General features: G+C 39.8%; 1 protein-coding gene across 1 annotated transcript in view; it reads left to right on the forward strand.

The window, feature by feature from the left end:
- Positions 1–12,947: 12,947 nt before the first annotated feature.
- The window catches only part of isoc1 (isochorismatase domain containing 1), a 30,530-nt gene continuing 19,164 nt past the window's right edge, over positions 12,948–24,313 (forward strand). Inside the window, exon 1 of the mRNA XM_051930213.1 lies at positions 12,948–13,520. Within this exon, the coding sequence (XP_051786173.1) occupies positions 13,053–13,520 (468 nt within the window). The 5' untranslated portion in view covers positions 12,948–13,052. The remainder of the gene's footprint in view (positions 13,521–24,313) is intronic.

Below are 24,313 nucleotides of genomic sequence, written 5' to 3' on the forward strand. Positions count from 1 at the left end.
GTGTAATTGTTATATTTAAGGGATGCACTTCAGTTTAGGTACTGCAAAAAATGCAGGTATTATTCATTAACTCTTGTGTAACAAGACCTTAACAGAGGTTATTCTTTTGGTCTTCAGAATATCTGTAAAATATCAGCAAATGAGTTATTCACCTCTGTGCAGTGTGGAGTATTGATCTGATGGTAAAGTTACTTGTTAATATGAAGGATTCACAGGTCTTATACTAAATATGTACTGTAATATCAAGAGAAATGTGTCTCAGTAAAGCCACCTCAGACCACTCCAAAGTGAAGTTTTGTTAGTTGGTCACAATGTAGAGATGAAGAAACTCTTCACTGAGGCTTTCTAAGTGTTATGAAGACCCAAAGAAGCCCAACACTAAAGTGTTGCCTGTCTATGAATGCATGACTTCATATACTCCAGGTTTAGTTTTTTTTGTGTTAATGTGTGCACTTGCAAGGGTGATTTAAAATGCTCATATTTTATGTAGTTCATAAATAGTGTTATAGTTACAAAGAATCAGTGAAAGTGTAATTCCTATGTCTTAGTCCTGCAGAGGATCTGTACTAACAATTAGTCTGAACTGTGCTTGATCACTGAAGACTACTTGCTTTTTTATAAGATATTATGGTACAAATACTAGGTCAGTATTAAGCAAACAGGCTAAACAACACATCTACCTCTGTGAACCTCTGTGATGACAAAATAATAATAAGCAATATTTTTAAATGTGTACATTTTCCATATGCCCTCAGACTACAAACACAGTACATAAAGTACAATAATTAAGCAAACAGTCCAGTTTAAAGTAGACAACTGTTATGATTCCTGAGGGAGGAGGACCCAGTCTAGGACAGGGAAGACTAATAAAGAAAAATTAAGCCTGGATCTCAACATGGAAACCAGCTTAGGAACAAACTGTGTCTGATTAAGGGACGGCTTATAGTGAAAACCTGCAGCCCTCCAAAAAAGGAATTGAAAACTGTACAATGTAGAAGGTGGTTAATAATGTAGGGTCCTCACATCAAAGATGTTCTTGTTGCTCAGAAAGTACATTCTTTGAGGCGCACTGAACATATTATTATTATTATTATTGCGTACATCTTCAATATGTGTGGCAATATTTCTGCAAAGAAGAGTTTGTATTACTATTTTAATTATTTTAAATCTATCAGATACATGTTTAAGTAGTTTTTAAATTATGTAGAACGTCTTTAACTTACAAAACCATTGTATGACTTGAAAATATTACAGCAGTAAAGAGATAAATGATATTATCATAATTATGACCGCTTTTTTTGCATATTTACTGCATACCATAATTAATATGTTAACAAATTAACATGCAGACATACTCAGACTTGAGTGTTTTATAACATGGTTTAGTGAACACATCGGTATAAAGAAAAGTAGCACAAGGTTTGTAATTTAATATGAAAAATTAAAATGAAGGCAAAACAATCTAGTCACAATTTCCAGAAGGATTTCTGCCAACATGATTCACCAATAAAGCATCTTTTAAAATTACAATTCATCATTTAGTTTTTGACCATGGAGAGTCAGAACTTCTTAGCTCTTTTATTTGTTCATGCTGATTCTGCGTATAGCACTGTAAGTGACACAAACCCTTGAGCCGCTCTTGGGTACTTACTCCCATTTGCTTTGCTGGTAAATGCATCTCCCTGCTGCTCCACTGAAGGCCATGCTCTTGTAAATAAATAAATAAATGTATAAGAATGTAAGGGCTGATATTGGACAGTCTGTTGTTACCCCAGTGTTTGGCCAAAATCGTACTACTCTGCGACTTTGACTTACTAATATTATTACACTGACAGGATTTGGTCTTAGTATACCCCCAAATCAGAAGAAGTTGTGACAGTATGGAAAATGCAAATAAAAATATGCGTAGTGATTCTTAAAAGTACTTTGACTTTTATTTCCTTGCAGACAATATGAACCCAAAATATTTCTTGGTTTGTCTGGTCAACTTCATTTTACGGTATTTGTTAATATACATCCATTCCTGCAGTTTAAGCCTGCAACACATTCCAAAAACAGTTGGGATGGTGGCAAATTAGGGCCAGTAATAAGGTGAAATAATTATATAACGATGTGATTTCAAACAGATGATGTCAACAGGTGATTGTCATCATGATTTGGTGTCCATGAATGGCCGAGTCTTTGAAGAGCAAAGATACGCAGAGGATCTCCAGTTTGTTCGCAAATGTGTGAGATCATTCTTGAAAAGTTTAAAAACAATATTCCTCAAAGAAAGATTGGAAGGGATTTGCATATTTCTCCCTCTGCAGTGCATAATATCATTAAATGGCTCAATTAATCTGGAGGAATTTCAGTGTGTAAAGGGCAAAGGCACAAGCCTAAGCTCAACATTTGTGATCTCCGATCCCTCAGACGTCATTGCGTCAAGAACCTTCACTCATCGATGGCTGATATCACCACATGGGCCAGGCCTGATTACTTTAGCAATCCTTTATCTAGCGCTACAGTACAGAATTACATTCACAAATGCCACTTCAGACTTTACTGTGCAAAAAAAAGAAGCCTTATGTTAACCATGTCCAGAAGCACCGTCAACTTCTCTGAGCTCAGAGGCATCTGGGATGGACCACCACACAGTAGAAATGTGTACTGTATTCCAGATCTCAAAACCACATTGTGCACACATGACAGATAGATAGATAGATAGATAGATAGATAGATAGATAGATAGATAGATAGATAGATAGATAGATAGATAGATAGATAGATAGATACTTTATTAATCGCAAGTCTGCGGAAGAAGAGGGTCCGGTTACTGGACTGGCCTGCCTGCAGTCCTTACCTGTCCCCAGTAGAGAATGTGCGGAGAATTTGGAAATGAAAAATGCAACAACGATGACCTCATACTGTTGCACACCTTAGAACGTGTTTGCAGGAAGAATGGAACAAAAGAACACCTGAAACGCTTCATCGCTTGGTATTCACAGCGCCAAAACATCTTTTAAGTGTTGTGGAAGGAAGGGCGACATTACAAAGCTGAATGCTTTACTGTCCCAACTTTTTTGGAATGTATTGCAGGCCTGAAATGCAGGAATGGAGGAAATTAAGTTGAGCTGACAAAACATGAAATGTCTTGGGTTCATACTGTCTGCAATGAAATAAAAGTCAAAGTACATTTTCTTATTTGCATTTCCCATACCGTCCCAACATTTCCTGATTTGGGGTTGTAGATAAGCCTAAAATTAAATGCCTTGAGTAAAGGTAAATACCATTTACTGGCTGTGAAGCTCAATTTTAGCAGTAGCATGTCTATTGTCTTTAAAAAGGCAAAGCTTACGTAAAGCAGAAAAGGTGGCTGAAGATTAATTTTACATTGTCTTATTTAAGCATATGCCGTTTAAATGTCTTTAGTTGCAGTGCTTAGTTGACCTCATATTCCAGTGTTTCTGTTTGGATATTTTAATAGTTTAAGTACTGCAGAGTACGTGAGTCACTTTTTTTTGTATCATTTTAGAGATCAATGGCTTCTTTGTGTCCTTGTGTATGGCAAGACATCTTAATTAGACCTTTCAGAATCTTACTGGTGCATTTTTTAATTCTGCTGCTAAAATACTGCTGAAAGTACAGGTAAGAGTTGACTGGACTATTGTATATTACTTGGGACATAACTTGTTTTCATTAATTGTAGATGTTAGGAAAATTAAATTTAATTTGGAAACATTTAGTTTTTGTGACTTCAGGAAATGTTTTACTAATGTCTTAAAATCATCCATCCATCCATCCATATTCCAACCCGCTGAATCCGAACACAGGGTCACGGGGGTCTGCTGGAGCCAATCCCAGCCAACACAGGGCACAAGGCAGGAACCAATCCCGGGCAGGGTGCCAACCCACCGCAGGACACACACAAACACACCCACACACCAAGCACACACCAGGGCCAATTTAGAATCGCCAATCCACCTAACCTGCATGTCTTTGGACTGTGGGAGGAAACCGGAGCGCCCGGAGGAAACCCACGCAGACACGGGGAGAACATGCAAACTCCACGCAGGGAGGACCCGGGAAGCGAACCCGGGTCCCCAGGTCTCCCAACTGCGAAGCAGCAGCGCTACCCACTGCGCCACCGTGCCGCCTGTCTTAAAATCAGTTACATTTAAATAAGTTTGAATGTTTTGTTTGTTAGTACAAGCAAACTGAACATAACACTAAGGAAACATTTAGTTTTTGTGACTTCAGGAAATGTTTTACTAATGTCTTAAAATCAGTTACATTTAAATAAGTTTGTGTGTTTTGTTTGTTAGTACAAGCAAACTGAACATAACACTAAAACTAGCTAGAAGAGAGTTAACTGTGAAACTCGCCTTATCAAGCAGTCACTTTTAAACTACTCAATAGTGCCTTCACTTTGCCAAGTATTGTTTATCTTTTTCACCTTATAACATTCTGCAGACATCAGCACATGAACTATGTTAGTATGCTACTGCTAAATCATTTTACCAATGACCTTCTGGAATGTTATACTGGAAGATGGAACAAGAGCTGAGAAACTCAAAATGTGAATGCTCTCATGCGTGCTGCTGTATCTCCGCTCTTTTTCCAGTGGAACTGCTCAATAATAGAATGATTTACTTGACAAATTAACTTACTGTGAAAATGGACAGAATTTATTTGGGTCATGTAGGGTGATGTGACTGTAAAACAGCAGAAACTGCATTCAGTGGGTTGATTTATTCTGTAAGTCATATTATGAATGTTAAGCTACTGAAGACGTAAAGCCAAAGAGAAAAAGAGGGGAATATAGCAGCTCTGAATTAACTGACTATACTTGTTATAATTAATCACTTCTCTGATTATTATCTGTCGTATATGTTGTTATTAATAATTACCAGTTGTAATAAAAAAATCAGAGCATGAATGATATCTGGCAGATATTAAATTTGATTAATAAAAATCAAAACTATTGTTGGAACAAGTTTAATTCATCATGACTTTTCACTTAAAGCATACACATCTTGAAATACATTTGCTTGTACAGCATGTAGAGAAATGTAGGAATAGAAACATCCTTCCCTTGAGTGGTTATTTATAGTGGATTCATCAATTTTGTGAACCTCGTGACAGATTTATGCTGTACTGAATACTAACAGAAGACAAAAATGCATATTTAATGTGATTTGTTGGTGTCTGAGACTTTTGTAGAACAATGATCTTCGATTAATTGTAGGAGACTTAACTGATAAAAATGTGTTGTGTGATTTATATAATATATTGTATAAGCACTGCAACCCCGGGTTGCCACTCTATCTTCTAGTCCTCATTTTAATGCAGAACAGATGCGGAAGCTGACAGCACATTCCTGAGATGTCGGAATGGGGGCTTGTGCTATTTGGGAAATGGGCACAGCATCATTTGACAAATAGTCTATTTCTGGCACAGGCCAACCTTGCAAAGGTAACCAGACTGCAAGTAAAATGTTAAAGCTGTACCTTCTTCACAAGCAGACCAAAGAAAGCACTACACACCCACTGGTTAAGTAAATGCAAAAGCAGGGTACCTCATCAGCCTGCTGCTGCAGCTTGTAAAGCATTGTTTCATGTACTGGTTTTAACAGGCTTCCATCTTAGGACACTTAACAATCCATGGGTGTAATTGCAAAACAACTTTTCCTCACCTGATAGCCAATCTAGTTTACTGTCCATGTGAAATGGCTGCTCAGAATTCATTCTCTTCAATGCCAAAGTAACTGGTATGTATGCCTACATCTGCCGTCAGTTGTCTCCAGCATTTGCCCAGCTTTACACTCCCAGTTTGCAGTGTACCTCAAAAGTAGTCATCTATAAAGTGTATTTCTTGTCTATGTTACGAAACCTTTATGATAACCTAGATATCAGCTCTCGGAGGTCTCCATTTTGAGCAGAGAATCTATCAACTCTTCACTAATCAGCACTGCCACCATACAAGTATCACGGGCTACTATAACTTTTAGCAGCTGAAGTAAAAACCTCTTCATCATAGTTGCGTTTCTTCTCTTAAGACACTTTCAGATAAAAATGTGGACAGTACATTGATTGTACTGAACTGGCAACTGGTAAAATTGCAAGGAAGTACACTTCCATTGACGCTGAACCAATCTAAGAGGGTAAGTCAATAATTAAGTGCACTTTTGCGATAATTTTTGCTTGGGGTGGTTATACAGCTTTCCCATGCATATGTGGAGACATGGGGTGTCTGTGGTCACAATAGTAAAGTTTTGAACTTGATCAGCCTGTTTTCTCTGTTTGTTTTCTAGCCATCCCACTTTCTCTTTGCACCAAAGAAGAGCAGTGTGCTGTTATCTGCTGTTTAAGGGCTGAAATCCTTGTCAGTACAGATCTGCTGGTAAAGCACTGACTCCATATTTTACAAGCCTTGTACGGAGGGTGGTCCCTGGTATGCCTTCAACCCAAAAACTGGATTACTGCTCTTGTTTCATACAAATGTTGTGCACCATATAAAGCAGGTTTAGTAAGCAGGTAAGCAGTGGTGACCGATGGCTAACCACACACCTCACTGTTCCTGTTTCTGAGGACCACTTATAGTTTATCTGAGTGACAACTGCTGTCTGTAAGAGCTTATACAGATATGATGGATTTAATTCCAGTTTCTGAAATCTAAAGATTTTGTTCCTGCTGACAGTGTTTTCACATTGCTGCTGAATCAGGTAAGTATATTGTGGATGTATTTTCAATTTAATTGCTGCTTGCTTATATGGTAATAGGGCATATGATTATGTTATTATCCGTATAGCTGAACAACAGCAAATGCAGAGTTATTCCAACTTGTTAAAAAATTATGCCAGATAGTTTTACCGACAGGACTCGTCATCCGTTATCTCATAAAGTTTGATTGGCCTTTCATTTTCTGGCCTTGTGAACCTATGAAAGACATGTATTATGAAATTTTCTTTTGTATTTTTAGGTACTCCGTTTGGGGAAGTGTACATCTCTGTCATAACACAATTTTTCTTGTTATTCAAGCAGATGTTAAAAAATAGTCTAAATATTGGCACCTTTGTACAGTAAATGTTCTTGTTAAAGTGCATTCCTCTTGTGCTTTTTCCTTTTAAGAGTCTTTTAGTGTCACATTGTATAAATAACTAACCCTTTATCTTTCAAGGCACATTAGCAGTTTAGTATATTGTAGATTAATATTTTTGTATTACAGATGTAAAAGCAAGTAGAAAGAACACATCTGCCCAGGGCCTCTCCTGATGGCCTGGTGCCTGAACTGGTGGGTTTTGGTAGGGATCCCTCTGTTTCCTAGCAGGTAGAGTCTGGGTCTACTATTTAGTGTTTTAAGCTGCTGGATACCACAAAAAGCACCATCTACTGTACTTGGGTAACAGGTGGATTGATGCTGTGAGTAAGATGAGGTACAGTCCTGCACATCCCCCTTATTCTTAAATATCGGCAGCAGTACACTTCTCCACTCCTCAGGCATCCTCTCACTTTCCAAGGTTCCATTAAACAATCGGGTTAAAAACTCCACTGCCATCTCTCCTGAACACCCCCATGCTTCCACAGGTATGTCATCTGGACCAACGGCTTTTCCATTCTTCATCCTCTTCATAGCTGTTCTTACTTCTTCCTTGCTAATCCGTTGCACTTCCTGATTCACTATCTCCACATCATCCAACCTCTTCTCTCTCTCATTCTCTTCATTTATCAGCCTCTCAATGTACTCTTTCCATCTGCTCAACACTCTCTCCTCACTTGTGAGTACGTTTCCATCTTTATCCTTTATCACCCTAACCTGCTGCACATCTTTCCCAGTTTGGTCCTTCTGTCTAGCCAATTGGTACAGATCCTTTTCTCCCTCCTTAGTGTCCAACCTCTCATACAACTCATACGCTTTTTCTTTAGCCTTCGCCACCTCCTTCTTCACCTTGCACCTTATCTCCTTGTACTCTTGTCTACTTTCTGCATCTCTCTGACTATCCCACTTCTTCTTTGCCATCCTCTTCCTCTGTATACTCTCCTGTACATCCTCATTCCACCACCAGGTTTTATTTTCCTCTTTCCTCTATCCAGATGTCATACCAAGCATCCTTCTTGCTGTCACCCTTACTACATCTGCAGTAGTTTCCCAGCTGTCTGGTAACTCTTCACTGCCACCCAGTGCCTGTCTCGCCTCCTCCCTAAACTCAACCTTGCAGTCTTCCTTTTTCAACTTCCACCATTTGATCCTTGGCTCTGCCCTCACTCTCTTCCTCTTCTTGATCTCCAATGTCATCCTACAGACCACCATCCTATGCTGCTTAACTACACTTTCCCCTGCCACTACTTCGCAGTCTTCAATCTCCTTCAGATTGACTCCTCTGCATAGGATGTAATCCACCTGTGTGCATTGTCCTCCACTCTTGTACGTCACCCTATGTTCCTCCCTCTTCTTAAAATAAGTATTCACCACAACCATGTCCATCCTTTTGGCAAAATCCACTATCCTCTGACCTTCTTCATTCCTCTCCTTAACACCATACCTACCCATTACCTTCTCGTCTCCTCTGTTCCCTTCACCAACATGTCCATTGAAATCCGCTCCAATCACCACTTTCTGTCCCTTGGGTACACTGTTCATCACTTCATCCAACTCAGTCCAAAAATCTTTTTTCTAATCCATTGCACACCTAACTTGCGCTATGTGCTATGCACTAACAACATTCATCATCACACCTCCAATTTCCAGCTTCATAAGCATTACTCTGTCTGACACTCTTTTCACCTCCAGAACATTCTTGACATACTGTGCCTTCAGAATAACCCCTACTCCATTTCTCCTCCTATCCACACCATGATAGAACAATTTGAATCCACCCCCAATCCACCTGACCTTACTCCCCTTCCATTTAGTCTCTTGTGCACACAACCTTCCTTCTCTCCATCATATCTGCTAACTCTCTCCCCTTACCAGTCATACTGCCAACATTCAAAGTTCCTACCCTCAGTTCCACTCTCTTTACCTTCGTCCTCTCCTCCTGCCTCCAGACACGTCTCCCCCCTCTTCTTCTCCTTCTTCTTCTTCGGCCAACAGCAGCCCAATTTCCGCCAGCACCCTGTTGACTAACAGTACTGGTGGCGGTCATTGTTAACCCGGGGCTCGACCGATCCGGTATGGAAATTTGTATTGTTGTCCGCATATTGATTTGGCAAAATTTTACACTGGATGCCCTTCCTGATGCAACCCCATTTATTCGTGCTTGGGACCGGCACGAAGAAACACACTGGTCCGTGCATCCCCTGTGGCTGGGTTAACTCTTTGCTTTCATATACATTTATTTATTTAGTAGAGTGCATATAGTTTACTAAACAGGTGCATGAAGACAAAATACCAGGAAAACCATACTAGTTTCACATCATTACCTCTCATATCATGAAGATCTTTGAGAGGATGGTCATGGACTACATGGACTTGTGGTATAGCGGGTCCACAGTTCATGTGAAAAGGCCACTTTTTAAAATAAATAATCGCCGCACTTGCGGCTTAGCGAGGGGGCGTGGTGTGTGTGGCGGATGGGTTCCTGGGGAATTCATGAAGAGGGCGAACCTCGCTTAAGTGCACAGGTGAGGAGTCGTCCACATCCGTAATTGTTCCCAGGAGCTGCTGATTGCCACAGCTGATCCACGTCCCCGTGATATATAGAAGCGCAAGGTGGCTAGTAGGGAGGGAAAAAGAAAAGAGAGACGGAGGTTGCAGGGAAGAAGGCGGCAGGAAGCAGGGAGAGGATAGCCGGTGCAAGAGAGCGAATGAGCGAGAGCAGGATCAATGGAGCAGAGGCAGGCAGCTGGGAAGTGAGCACCTGCAGAGGAGTGTTCAGCCGACACTCAGTGGGACTGAAGAAAGTGGTCGCTTCAGCTGAGTGATCACGGAGCTGGAGTGACCGGTATTGAAGACGACTGGATGTCGAAAGGCAGCAGCAGTCGTGGAGGCTTTGGGCTGGTTTAGCCCCAGCGTGAGCGCCCTGACTGCTGGGGAAAGAACCCTAGTCTCAGTCCGGATGGAGCCTGACGTAGCCAGGGATCAGAGGGCTACCGGACCAGTGTGGAAGGCAGCTGCACCTGCAGGTTGGGTGACTCCTCTGTTGCGAAGCCTGATGGGAGAAGCAGGGGAGCTGCCAGGTAGAAAGAAGGCGGCGCCGTGCTTTGGATTTTAAGAGACTGCTCCAGCCATTGTTTTAACCTTGTTGTTTTTAAAAGATTTTTTTTCTATCAGATTTTAACCTCCACCTTTCACCCATTTTAATAGATTATTTATTTGAAGACGTTTAAATACACTGCACTATTTATTTGGACACTGTTTTGATTTTTGTTGTTTTTAATAAAAGCACTTTGCACTTTTTGCACCATCCCCTTGCTTTGTTGTGCCTCACTGCCAAGCTCATCGGTGACATTACCGACGGTGTCGGGTTCACGGCTCCCGGAAGGACAATGGGAGCGTGGAGCGAACCCGCATCATCACAGGATTACAGACCACCTGAACCCCCTGCAGTTTGCCTGTGCATGTATCTGTCTACTTCTACAAGTACTTGGGGGTCCACCTTAATGACAGGTTGCACTGCTTTCAGAACACAGGAACGATACAAGAAGTGACAGAGCAGGCTCTTTTTCCTTAGTAGACTGTGTTCCTTTAATTTGGGACGCGACATCCTTCACATCATCCATAACTCTGTGATGGCCAGTGTGACTTTCTGTGCTGGTGGTGTGTTGGGCTGGTAACATCACTGCAAGAGTGGCCCACCAAATTAATAAGCTAATTACAGGAGCAGGCTCAGTTATGGGATGCATTCTGAACACCCTGGAGGTTGTGGCAAAGGAGAGAATTAAGACAAAACTGATTGCCATTTTGAACAATGCTGCACATCCTCTGACAAACCAACACTGACGACTTTCATCCAACGAATCATTTAGCAAAACTGTGTCAAGAAATGTAATGGGGGCTCCTTTATACCAACAATAATACTTCTGCGAAGTGCCACACTGGGACTGGGAATGTGACAGCCAAGTTAGAACTTTTCTTTCTTTTGAAATTTCTTGCTTTATAGACATTGCAGTGTGTCTCATACCAAAGTTGTGTGTATATTTATTTTACTTATTTAGTGCATATTTATTTCTTTAAAGAGCTTCTGTAAAAAAAAAAAAAAAGCCAAATTTCCCCTTGGGGACAAATAAAGTTCTTTCTATCCATCCATCCATCTATCTACAGAAGCTTCAGTTAATGTTCCAGTCAAACACCAGACTGGAGAAGAATGTGATCTCGGTGGTTTCAACGGAGGCATGCTTGTTGGTTGCCTGATGGGCTGGGTTGTGGATTTCTGTAATTGATTTCACGCACAACAGTCTCTGCACAGAATTGTGAGAAAATCTAGAAAAACATCAGTGAGCGGCAGGCAGTTCTACACAAGAAAACGTCTTGTTGACCGAGTTCAGTGAAAAATGGCCAGGCTGGTTCAGTTTGACAGAAAGGCTACAGTAACTCGGATAACCTCTCTGTACAACTGCAGAGCAGAAAATCATCACAGAATGCACAACATGTCGAACTCTGAGGCAGATGGGCTACAGCAGCAAAAGACCATGTCGGGTTCCACCCCTGTCAACTAAGAACCTGAAGCTGAGGCTGCACTCGGCACAGGATCACTAAAACTAGACAGTTGAAGACTGGAAAAACATAGCCTGGTCTGATGAATCTCAATTTCTGCTGAGGAACAAAGATAGTATGGTCAGAATTTAGCACCAGCACCATGAATTAATGCACCCATCCTGCCTTGGGTCAACAATGCAACTGGTATTTGATGATGTAATTGTGTGGGGAATGTTTTCTTGGCACATTCTGGCCCCATTAATATCAATCAATTATCGCTTGAATGCCACACCCTATTTGAGCTATGTGGATCCCTTCATGTCCACAATTTACCCACCTTATAATGGCTACTTCCAGCATGACAATGCACCATGTTGCAAATCAAAATTAATCTCAAACTGGTTTCATGAACAAGACAATGAGTTGAGGGTTCTTCGGTGACCTTCCCAGTCACCTGACCTGAATCCAATACAACTCCTTTGGCATGTGGTAAAATGAAAGATTTGCATTAGAATGTGCAGCTGACAAGTCTGCAGAAACTCAGTGATGCACGGATGTCAAATCGAATCCATGCCACGAAGAACTGCGGCTGCTTCGAGTACAAAAAGTAGCCCTTGCCTTGTATGATCATAGATTCCTAACAATTTGCTCAACAAGTGTAAATGACTCTTGTCTGATGCTGCTTTTCTCTGCCCGACACATTTACTTAACTATGTTATGTGCCTGTGAACAGAGGAAGCGATGAGGACAAGTTACAGCGCAGATCGGTATTCCCGTTTAATAAAAGTGACAAGCGCCCTGAGCAAAGCATTTAATGAGCTAAGTGTAACACACACAGCAGTAGTTTAATGGAAACGAAGGAGAAACATGTCTCATTCTGCCGTTTAATTGATTGTTTTACATTTAATTATGCGGAGCTGTTCTGGGATAAATTGGGATTTGACACAGGTTCCCTGTGACCTTGAAGTGGATAAGCGAAAATAATCATGGCATTTCAGAGTTACATAATAAAACTTCATTATTAAGTCTTCAGGGGCATTTAAAATTATATTACATAAAATGCGTGTATACTTATTCTACGTATCATAAATATTTATTTTAAATATTTATAATTCGTTTCAAAATATCTTAAATGGATTGAGTCAAAACTCTTATTACCTGAAACATACATAGTAAAACTGTAGTTTATAAAGTATCAATGAGCGTTTTCCATTACCTACCCTGGTTATATCCTTGGCGGCACCAAGGCACCCCGCAATGTGTAGAAGGTACACGAGAGGAACACTAGAGAGTAACACTTCATCAGACGCATACTGCCGCCAGACTAAGTGGAACAAAGCGAACGGCGACAGTTCCTGGTGTGGGCGGTTGCTAAGGTAACTGCCAATGAGCGTTCTCCGGCGGCTAGTTTGACAGCAGACGCCCCGCCCTTTCCCATGCTTGGTAGGTGCAGGCGGCGCCAGTTTGACAGTAGAGCGCAGCAGGCAGTATATGCCGGTGTATCCGACTTCGGTCAGACTGGCGTGAAGGGGTGCGTTATTTCTTATCCTTCAACTCTCCAGTTGCTGGCGATCTCTTTAAAGCAGGTCAAAGTTGAAAGGTTGGCGAAGGACGGTTTAGTCTCCGCACGCAACATCATGGCGGAAGTCTTGCTCGGAAACAACAATCACGTCCCGATATTGTTCTCCTACTCCGTCTTTTCGAGGCCTTCGTCGGTGCCCCTCGGTTCTGGATACGAGGTCCTCATCCAGAAGTTTCTGTCCATGTATGGGGAGCAACTGGATGTGCACCGCAAGTTTGTCATCCAGCTTTTTTCTGAAGAGTGGGGGCAGTACATCGATTTACCAAAAGGCTTCGTAGTTGTTGAAAAATGCAAACTGCGACTGGTGCCTCTGCAGGTGGAAGTAAGTTGAACGTCGAAGGGAAAAAAACGAGACACTCTAGTGCAGGGGTAGGCAACGTCGGTCCTGGAGTGCCACAGTATGTGCAGGTTTTTGTTCCAACCCAGTTCCTTAACGAGAACTCAATTATTGCTGATGAAGCACATATTGCTTAAGTGACATTTTAATGCTTCATTTTAGTGGTCTCGCTTGTTAAGGTTCTCCAACCTTAATTGCTTATTTCAATCTTAAACTGCTGCATTTAGTGTTTTAATTGCTCCTTATTAGCAATAAGATGTAAAACAGGGGTAGGCAATGTCAGTCCTGGTGAGCCGCAGTGGCTACAGGTTTTCATTCAACCCAATTGCTTAATTAGAAACCAATCATTGCCAATCTCAGACCTTATTTAATTTAATGGCTTGTTAGTCTGTGCAATGTAAGGCTTTTATATCGTACATTTTTTTCCTTTCCAAGGATATCATCCAAATGATTTGAAGCCTAAAACAGATCATTTTCAGTCTGTCACATTTTTCTATTAAGTGTTTTATTAAATCAAACCGTGCATGATGAACACACACAGATGTAATTGGAAAAAAGCTAGCTGGAGAACTGCTGGCTGCTTTGTCTTTTACATCTTATTGCTAATAAGGAGCAATTAAAACACTGAATGCAGCAGTTTAAGATTGAAATAAGCAATTAAGGTTGGAGAACCTTAACAAGCGAGACCACTAAAATGAAGCATTAAAATATCACTTAAGCAATATGTGCTTCATCAGCAATAATTGAGTTCTCGTTAAGGAACTGGGTTGGAACAAAAACCTGCACATACTGTGGCACTCCAGGACCGACGTTGCCTACCCCTGCTCTAGTGGACAGAAGGGTGGGTAAGTGGGTGCGAACGACGTGGACGCACATGGTGCCAGGCTATTCCCTTCGGAGTTGGAGACGAATAAGAATTGACGACGCAACAGGTGCCTCCGCGGATTTTATCGTGTCCTTTAAATACTTGACGTGTCCGGGTACTACCCGTCTGTCAGTCGCTTGAATGAAAACCTCGGAGTCCTCAGACGATCCTATTAAAATAAATCCGAAAAGTTTTGGAAGCTATTTTTTACATCATTAAATCTGTGCACTGACACATTGCCAGTAAGCAATGCATAACCTTAAAAATCGACTGGCGACAAAGTATGTCATCCGCATTTCAATTGTTTATCAGCTTCTGTTGTACTGCACGAAGCGAAGTGGATGTGCGTTATAGTTACCGTGCAGCCGAGTTCGTTACTTATTTGTAATTTAAGGTATATTTTGCATTTCCTTATCGAGTGTTTTTTGTTTTGTTGATCGCAAGCAAACATGCTGTGTGATGGATCCTTTCAGAGCAGTGACCAAAACTACCGCTCGCTAAATTTAGCTGGTATTACCTGCATGGTTTTGACTGAAGCGATGCCCTTCGTGTTTCCAGTTTGGAACAAACCACCTTGAAGCTGCAGCACAATGAGCAGACTGAGATTCATTTTTATTGGAATTGTTCCTGATATTCAATATACTTTGTTTACTGGTGGGTGAAGCATGTCAAGGAGCATTGTTTCACACTGCTGGGGACCCCTGTACCATCGGAGGGTGCAGAGGGCTACTGACTGGTATTGCACCTAGGAGTAACATTTGGCTCAATGTACCATAGATTACTGAGCTTTAGCCCCCGCCTAAGACACACTACAGGAACCATTTTCTGTAGTCTGTACAGTCTTAAGAATAAAGGTGCCAAAATGGAGCTTCAGAGCATTATTATAGGGTAACCAGCCACATGAAGTTTCCAGAAAGAACCTTTACAGTGGTGTGCAAAAGTGTTGGCACCCTTGCTAAAAAATGTTTGTTACTGTGAATAGTTTAGTGAACAGAAGATGAACTGATCACCAAAAGATACAAAATTAAAAGTTTACACATTTCTTTAATATTTTAAGCAAGATTACATTTTTATTTCCATCAATCGTTGGTACAAAATACCAAAAAAAATTAAATGGGCCTAAAGCAGAAGTTTGGGCACACAACATGGTCAGTAAATAGTAACACCCCTTTTGGCAAGTATTACAGCTTTTAAACACTTTTTGTAGTCTGAGTTCTTACTTGGGGTATTTTTGCCCATTCATCCTTGCAAAAAGCTTCTAATTCTGCAAGATTCTTGGGCTTTCTTGCATGCACTGCTCTTTCGAGATCTATCCACAGATTTTCTATGATGTTTAGGTTGGGGGGCTGTGAGGGCCATGGCAAAACTATCAGCTTGTGCCTCTTTAGGTATTCCAGTGTAGATTTTGAGATGTGTTTCGGATCATTATCTTTTTACCTTCAACTTTTTTACAGACGGTATGATGTTTGCTTCCAGAATTTGCTGATATTTATTTGAATTCCATTCTTCCCTCAACCAATGATATGTTCCCTGTGCCACACTGGCTGCAACACAAACCCAAAGCATGATGGATGCTTAATACTTGGAGAGGGTATCTTTTCCTGGAATTCGTCAACCTTTTTTTTCCAAATATACCTTTGCACATTATGGCCAAAAAGTTCTATTTGACTTTATCAGTGCACAGGTCTTGTTTCCAGGATGCATCAGGCTTATTTAGATGTTCATTTGCAAACTTCAGGCACTGAATTTTGTAGCCAGGAAACAGGAGTGGTTTTCTTCTGCTGATTGTACAGTAAATGTCCTATTTGTTCAGGTGACACTGCACAGTAGATAGATAGATAGATAGATACTTTATTAATCCCAAGGGGAAATTCACATACTCCAGCAGCAACTTACTGATACAAAAAACAATATTAATTTAAAGATTGATAATAATGCAGGTAAAAAACAGACAATAACTTTATATAACGTTTACCCCCCCAGGTGGAATTGAAGAATCACATAGTTTGGGGGAGGAACGATTTTCTCAGTCTGTCAGTGGAGCAGGACAGTGACAGCAGTCTGTCACTGAAGCTGCTCTTCTGTCTGGAGATGACACCGTTTAGTGGAACACTGCACCACCACTCCAGAGTCTGCTAAATCTTCCTGAAGTTCTTTGACAGTCAAAAGGGTTTTTATTTGCCTTTTTAGCAACCCAACGAGCAGTTCTTTCAGAAAGTTTTCTTGGTCTTCCAGACTTGCCCCCCACTATTTTAGTTATCTGCCATTTATTAATAACTTTACAAACTGAGGAGAAAGATACCTGAACATGTTTTGCTATCTTCTTGTAGCCTTCTCCTGCTTTGTGAGCATCAATTATTTTATTTTTCGGAGTGCTAGGCAGCTGCTTAGAGGAGCCCATGGCTGATGATTGTTGGGACAAGGCTTGAGGAGTCAGAGAATTTAAACAGCTTTGCACTTTGCATCACTAGGGATTTCCAAATGATAATTGTAACCACGCCACAGCCCTAATGAGCTAATGAAGGTCTGGGACCTTAGTAAGCATTATCTGAGACCTCAAATATCTTGGGGTGCCCAAACTTTTTCATGGTGCTCCTTTCCTTTTTCCACTGTAAACTTGTAGAAAACAAAAACAATACACTAATCTCATATACAATTCTGAAAAGAAACGGTTCATCTTTAACTTTATGCCTTTTGGAGATCAGTACATGTTCTGCTCACTTACAGTAACTATTCACAGTAACAGATATTTTGAGCAAGGGGGCCCAAAATTTTGCATGCTGCTGTATTTATTTAGATCCATAACAGGCTCCATAAATAACCACAAATAGATAACAGATTTGGGAAAAGTCAGTGGGTATTTTACCTAAAAAAAGGAACTCTGTGTTCAGATTCTATACCATATTTGTCAGTATATATTATTTGTCAGTTTAGTTTTGTTTTGTCGTATTTCTTAAGTGTAGAATGTGACAATAAATGTTACCGGTATACTGCAAAGGGATTTTTTTTTTTTTTTTAAACTAGAGAAGTGGTGCTAGATTTCAGTTTTCATAATACTGAAGTTGTTCCTGGTTCAGTAGCCGGCAGCCTGGTGGCACTAAACTTCATATGATGTAAAATATTGTTTAATCTCTGAAATAGTAGTTTCTCGAGACAATGCAATTATTATTTTTTTTTTAATTTTGTGATGCATTATTATCTATTTGGGTTCATGTAACTAGAATGTGATAATGACAGAAAGCTTTAGAATTATGTGTAGAATGTGCTCTGAAGTTCATGTAAGAGATCAGAAGCTACTGAACACTCCAGTCCAAAGTTCTGGTGCCCTGCCCACAGACTATGGAAAAACCCAGTATGTCACATCTTTCGGCAAATTGAGAAAATGATGTGGTCCTATAATTAACGATTTCTAGATTTAATTTTTTCCGAGCTTCATGTACAATACAATACAATACAATTTATTTTTGTATAGCCCAAAATCACACAAGAAGTGCCGCAGTGGGCTTTAATGTACACAACATTGTTTGTTTTGTTTTTTCCAGGAATCAACAACACCTGCCATTTAAATCACGCAGTCACAGCATTTAAATCACATGATCGTAATCCAACATTTTCATTGGTAGGTAGTCTTTCCTCATCGGTCAGAGGAGTTGTTAGGTTTTTGTCTTGCAGTATGTAAAATACTGTGTACAAAGTAGCTTCTTCCATCGTGCTATGAAGGCAATGAAGACTTATTTGGCCATCACCACTACCTTATAACATCAGGAAAGACTTCGTATCTTCAAAAACTAAAAAAAACAAAACTCAATTTTGAACAAAATGGCAGTTACTATACTAGGTTTTTCCATTGCACATGAGAGTTGCTTCCCCACTTTGTGTCCTGCTCTGCTGGAGTAGGCCATGATTCCTTGAAACCCTGAACTTGATAAATGGACATTTACTCTCCTATTTTTGGAAAAATTATGTGAGTTTTCATATTTAATAACTGCTAGCGCAATCTTTAACAGCAATAATTCTAGCTAAAAGTTTTTTCCATTCCTCTATGATGAAATATTCACATTGGCTTTGAAGTGTTTTTGGCCCTTTCTTCTTCTCAGTATAATTTCAGACTTACTGAAATTTCTGCGCTTCAGCTGCTTGCTTCTGTTAACAGCACAACATTTTATATCAGCTAAGTTCAAACTTTAAAATATGACGTTTTCTTGATTTTGGCGATTCTGATATCCATTTACTTGTTTGTTTTAGACAAGTGCTGTGGTGGGTTCAACTAACGCGCACATACTGTTCAATCTGAAATCCTTTAATAACTTGTTTCCAAGACAGCCCAAGACCGTTATACTCCCAGAGTCTTGTGCTGGGGTTCTTTGTTGGTATCTAGTGAACATTAGATCACTCTCTAGATGAGAACAAGCCATTCAGCCCAACAAAGCTCGCCAGTCCTATCCACTTATTTCTTAAAAAAAAACAAAAAAAAAATCAAGTCGAGTTTTGAAAGTCCCCAACGTCTTACTGTCTACCACATTACTTGGTAGCTTATTCTATCTATCGTTCTTTGTGTAAAGTAAAACTTCCTAATGTTTGTGTGAAATTTACCCTTAACAAGTTTCTAACTACTGTATGTCCCCGTGTTCTTGATGAACTCATTTTAACATAACAGTCTCAATCCACTGTACTACTTCCCTTCATAATTTTAAACACTTCAGTCATGTCTTGTCTTAATCTGCTTTTGCTTAAACTGTAAAGGCTCAGCTCTTTTAATCTTTCCTCATAATTCAACCCCTGTAGCCCTGGAATCAGCCTAGTCGCTCTTCTCTGGACATTTACTAGTGCTGCTATGTCCTTTTTGTAGCCTGGAGACCAAAACTGCACACAGTACTCGAGATGAGGCCTCACCAGTGCATTATAAAGCTTGAGCAGAACCTCCTGGGACTTGTACTCCACACATCAAGGCGCTATATAACCTCACATTCTGTTAGCCTTCTTAATGGCTTCTGAACACTGTTGGGAAGTCGATAGCTTAGAGTCCACTATGACTCCTAAATCCTTCTCATAAGATGTACTTTTGATTTTCCGACAGCCCATTGTGTATTCAAACCTAACATTTTTACTCCCTATGTGTAATACTTTACATTTACTGACATTAAATTTCATCTGCCACAAATCTGGCCAAGCCTGTATGCTATCCAAGTCCTCTGTAATGATATAACGGATTCCAAATTATCTGCTAATTCACCTATCTTGGTATCATCTGCAGACTTAACCAGCTTGTTACTTATATTACTATCTAAATCATTTATTTATATATATGTATATATATATATATATATATATTAAACATAACAGCGGCCCTTGCACAGACCCCTGTGGAACACCACTCTTAACAGTTCTGATGAGGTTCCTCACACCATCTCCCTCTGCTTCCTGTGTCTGAGCCAATTCTGCACCCATCTAAAAACATCACTCTGAACTCCCACTTCTTTTAGTTTGATGCCCAACCTCTCATGTGGCACCTTATCAAATAATTTCTGAAAGTCCAGATGAATAATATCATAAGCTCCACTTTGATCGTATGCTTTTGTCACCTCCTCATAGAATTCCAGCATGTTAGTAAAACACGACCTCCTTCTTCTGAACCCATGCTGACTGTTCAGAATAACTCCTCAGAATAACTGCTCAGTCTTATATAATTCCTTCCTCCATTAGTGTTTCTCATTTATACCTGACATACATCTATATCTCATCTGTCCACATTTACATTTATTTATTTGGGTGACAACTTCATCCAAAGCAACTTGCACCACTTGAGATACAGTTGGTTACGTTTATTTTTCTTTTTCCAATTGGAGCACAAGTGGGTGAAGTGACTTGCTCAAGGTCACAGTGGCGGGATTTGAACCCACCACCTCAACGTCTGAAGTCTAAAGCCTTAACCGCTGTGCCACACTGCCTTCTTCAGTACGATTATCCAGGTAGCCTGTAACAGATGAGGTCAGAAGTTTTTTTTTAAGGAGTCGTCCCGTTCTGCTTGGCTCATCTTCTGCTGGGTACCCTTTAAGTGCTGAACTATGATGTTAGCCAACACAAAACCGGCCTGCTGAACCTTGGATGTTACTTTGAGTGTATTTATGACTTCCTGGGATATTCACCACTTCGTTATGGTGAGGAGTACTGATATCGTTTAATATTCATCATTTGTACATCCTGTCACTGGATTTCAGGCCAATGTGTTTTTGAAGTTACTGTGTAATACTTTTGAGTCTCATTAATGTAAATATTCCTTTTACTGGGGTCTTCAGAGATTTCTTTTGATTGGTGCCATTTTTTTCTATAGTGATGGCCCCGTTTAAATCACATCCAAATGTCATGTAGTTGTTTGATGAATTTGCCCTTTTAGGAGAAGCAGTCATCCTAAAGGTTACCATTCCTTGTTCAATGCAGATCATTAGTGTTGCCTTAGCAGGTGTTAGAAAGGCCCCAAAAAGTGGCCATCTTTGTGTTTTTTGTAGAGTCTTATCTATAACTAGCATCTAGTTAAAAGATTAGTTGTATTTTAAATAACAACAGATTAATGCAAGGACACAGAAAATTCTGAAATTCTTCACTAAATCTTCCCTGATTCTGAAGATAGATAGAATTTTGTGTCCCAGGGGGAAATTTGGCAGTGAGCAAAGCTGCTAAATTTTTAATCTTCTGGTTTTAGTTAGTTTTCAGCATTCCTAAGTTGCAGTTTTTATCCATACATCATATTGAGGTAAACATTAAATATTATTCTAATAGGCTGAATTGTCATATTTATTATGTTAAATGGACTTCTGTGGTGCTGTGATAGACTTTAGGAGACATAATGTGTTGAAATAGTATCTCAGTTAAGACTGCAGTAGTACTTTAGTAGTTTTAGTAGTAGGACTGTCACAAGTGCAGAGTATTAACCTCCTCGGCTTTAGACCTGAGCACCACTCGGGCTGTAAAAACAGTGTTAAAAGCGTTAATCCGACTGTATAGACGCGACTCGCGTAAGCCTTAGACCTGAGAATTACTCGGCCTGTAGAAGTGCTGATAGCGTTGGTCCCGAGTGTTACTTTGGTAATGGTGTAGACGTGTCTTATGTAAGCATCAGACCCGAGTTTTCCCTGGGCAACGGTGTAGATGTGTCTTCTCCTAGGCTCATAATGGCGTCTGGTAAGAAACATTTTTCAGTAGCCCAGGTGTTTTGCACGCTCCTGACCGTGATATGAGCAGTGATGTTGAAGAGCCTCACATCGGCAGTGATGACAAAGTGAATCTATCTTCAGGCAGTGAAATTAAAATGGATGGTGAAACCGGAAGTGAGTTTGATGAATCCTAAAGTGACGCTCACGTTTGGGTTTCTTTTGACCCTGCTTCAAATAAATCCACACCACCTCATTTTGATTTTGTGGCGCAGCCAGAAATAAAAGTGAACACTTGCTTACTTGAAGTTATTTCTTGATGATGCCGTGATCGAAAGAATTGTTGTTGGGACGAACTGTTAAGCTGAACAGTGTCGGGTAAATGACCGTACACCCAATCAAAGATATACCACACAAAAGACATATTTTGACGGTATATACGGCATTAGCAACATCATTATTATTATTCATTTCATATTATTATTATTTTTCGTATTATTCATTTTTAGATTATTATTATTTGTATTATTCATTTCATATTTTTTTATTAATCATTATTATTTGTATCATTATTGCACTTTTATATTTCTCACTTTGTACTTGTAGTGTTTTTCACGTTTTACAGTGGAAAGGTGAGATTTAATAAAAATGTCATTTTTAAAGCCAAAAAAAGTAAAAAGTAATGTGCTTTTCACATGTAACACTAAGGAGTTTAAAATTGTCAGCCGCATATCAGACAAACATGTCTCCACTTTCTGACACCATGATAAACAAGACTGAACTTTATGAAATAACAGAAGTAGAAATCTTGTCTTCTACAGTAAATTCTTTTCCAGTTTATGTTAAAATAAAAAAACAAACTCGAAGCCAGGTGTGCTAGGTGTGCATTACTTTGCAGTCTTTACATTTCTTTAGCTCTATGCTCGTCTTTTCCCGGTCACGTCAGATGATGCACCGTTTGACTTCTTAGTGTTACAGCTGCTGCATTCTTCAAGCAAACCGCTTGTCACAAAGGTCACACAAGATGTGAAGTAATCACAGTCGCCTCCTAGATTGTTGAGTCTTAACGTGATGCACGTTTGTACCTTTTAATGACTGATACGGGATTTAGAGAAGCATTTAGTCTTCTCCTTTTATTCAGATAAAGAGTTGTATTTCCTTTTTAGGGATTCAGAATCTCACTTTAGAAAAAACCTTGTGATTTATTTGTTAGCGTTGGTGACATTTAGAGTTACAATGTTTTTTGAAAACATACACAGCCGCCTTTGTCCTGATTTTCTTAGCGATGTCACTTGAGTCAGTTCCTTTCACACATCGTTCTTCAGTGTAACACTATAAATAGATGGGGGTCCTGCAGGTGCAGTGTGATTGTTCCACTTGCATGAGTCGGACCATTCAGTTCAAATTGTCATCACTGTACAGTATAATAATAAATATGTGAATTAATTTCAAATAGTGTTATATCATGTATTCTGTACATGTTGCTGACGAGTTACTCAGTTATATGGACTATCTAATGCAGGCTTCTCCGTTCAGCATTGCAGCTTGCTGATTAGATAAACTTTATTTATCTCAAGGGGATATTCACATGCATACAGCAGCAGAAACATAAAAAACAAGGACACATACTCTCAGGACAGATGATACAGCCAATCAATCAATGAGTAAATAAACATAAATAAATAAATAACTGTATATTATGCAGAGATTTCAAAATGAATTTGTAATATGTCAGGAGGAAGCACTGAATTGCCTGATAGCAGCGGGCAGAACAGACCCCCAGAGGTACTTCTTAGCACACTTTGTCAGATTTCTTTCCAGTGGCAGTGAATTGTGTATCTCGATCCCGTTGAAACTCGCTGGTCGAGTGATGCCATGTCCATACTAATGGTGGCACTGTGAAATGACGTGTTCTTTCAAGAAAAAAAAAAAAAGAAGAAGAAACAACTCTCCCTGATAGAGAGCACACGAGATTCTGAGATAAATTAAATCTTCCAGCTATTCTAGGAGAGTTCTTAGAAGTCTGTGAGCTGGAGATGTTAACCAGAGGTTGACAGTTTTATTTATGCAACTGTCACTCAAAACACTGAGCACTGCATTAGGGGCAGGAGAATGCAAGCTGCGCTCAGTGGATGAAGTGCAAGTGCCAGTTTGGTTTTTTAAAGTGAATTATTTTTTGTGCACAGGACTGGTTACAGTAGAGCTACTAAACTGTTCAGATCAACAGATCATACTGTTTCAACGTATCTATAGCAAATAACTGGATAAACACTAAATTTACACTTTATTAAGAGGCTTCTATTACTGGACTGAACGCCACCCATTCTTTTCTGGTTGGATGTATACTGCTGTATATTTCTGCAGAATAACACAGTAATTTTTTTTTTTTTGAGTTTTGGGAATAAGCTTCAAGAGTAACACATCTGTTTTTTTTTTTGTGAGGCAGGTATTTTTAATTCAATAAAATACAGTGCATCCGGAAAGTATTCACAGCGCATCACTTTTTCCACATTTTGTTATGTTACAGCCTTATTCCAAAATGGATTAAATTCATTTTTTTCCTCAGAATTCTACACACAACACCCCATAATGACAACGTGAGAAAAGTTTACTTGAGGTTTTTGGAAATTTATTAAAAATTTAAAAACTGAGAAATCCCATGTACATAAGTATTCACAGCCTTTGCTCAATAGTTTGTCGATGCACCTTTGGCAGCAATCACAGCCTCAAGTCTTTTTGAATATGATGCCACAAGCTTGGCACAC

This window comes from Erpetoichthys calabaricus, chromosome 7 (genome assembly GCF_900747795.2).
Source record: "Erpetoichthys calabaricus chromosome 7, fErpCal1.3, whole genome shotgun sequence".
Taxonomy (NCBI): domain Eukaryota; kingdom Metazoa; phylum Chordata; class Cladistia; order Polypteriformes; family Polypteridae; genus Erpetoichthys; species Erpetoichthys calabaricus.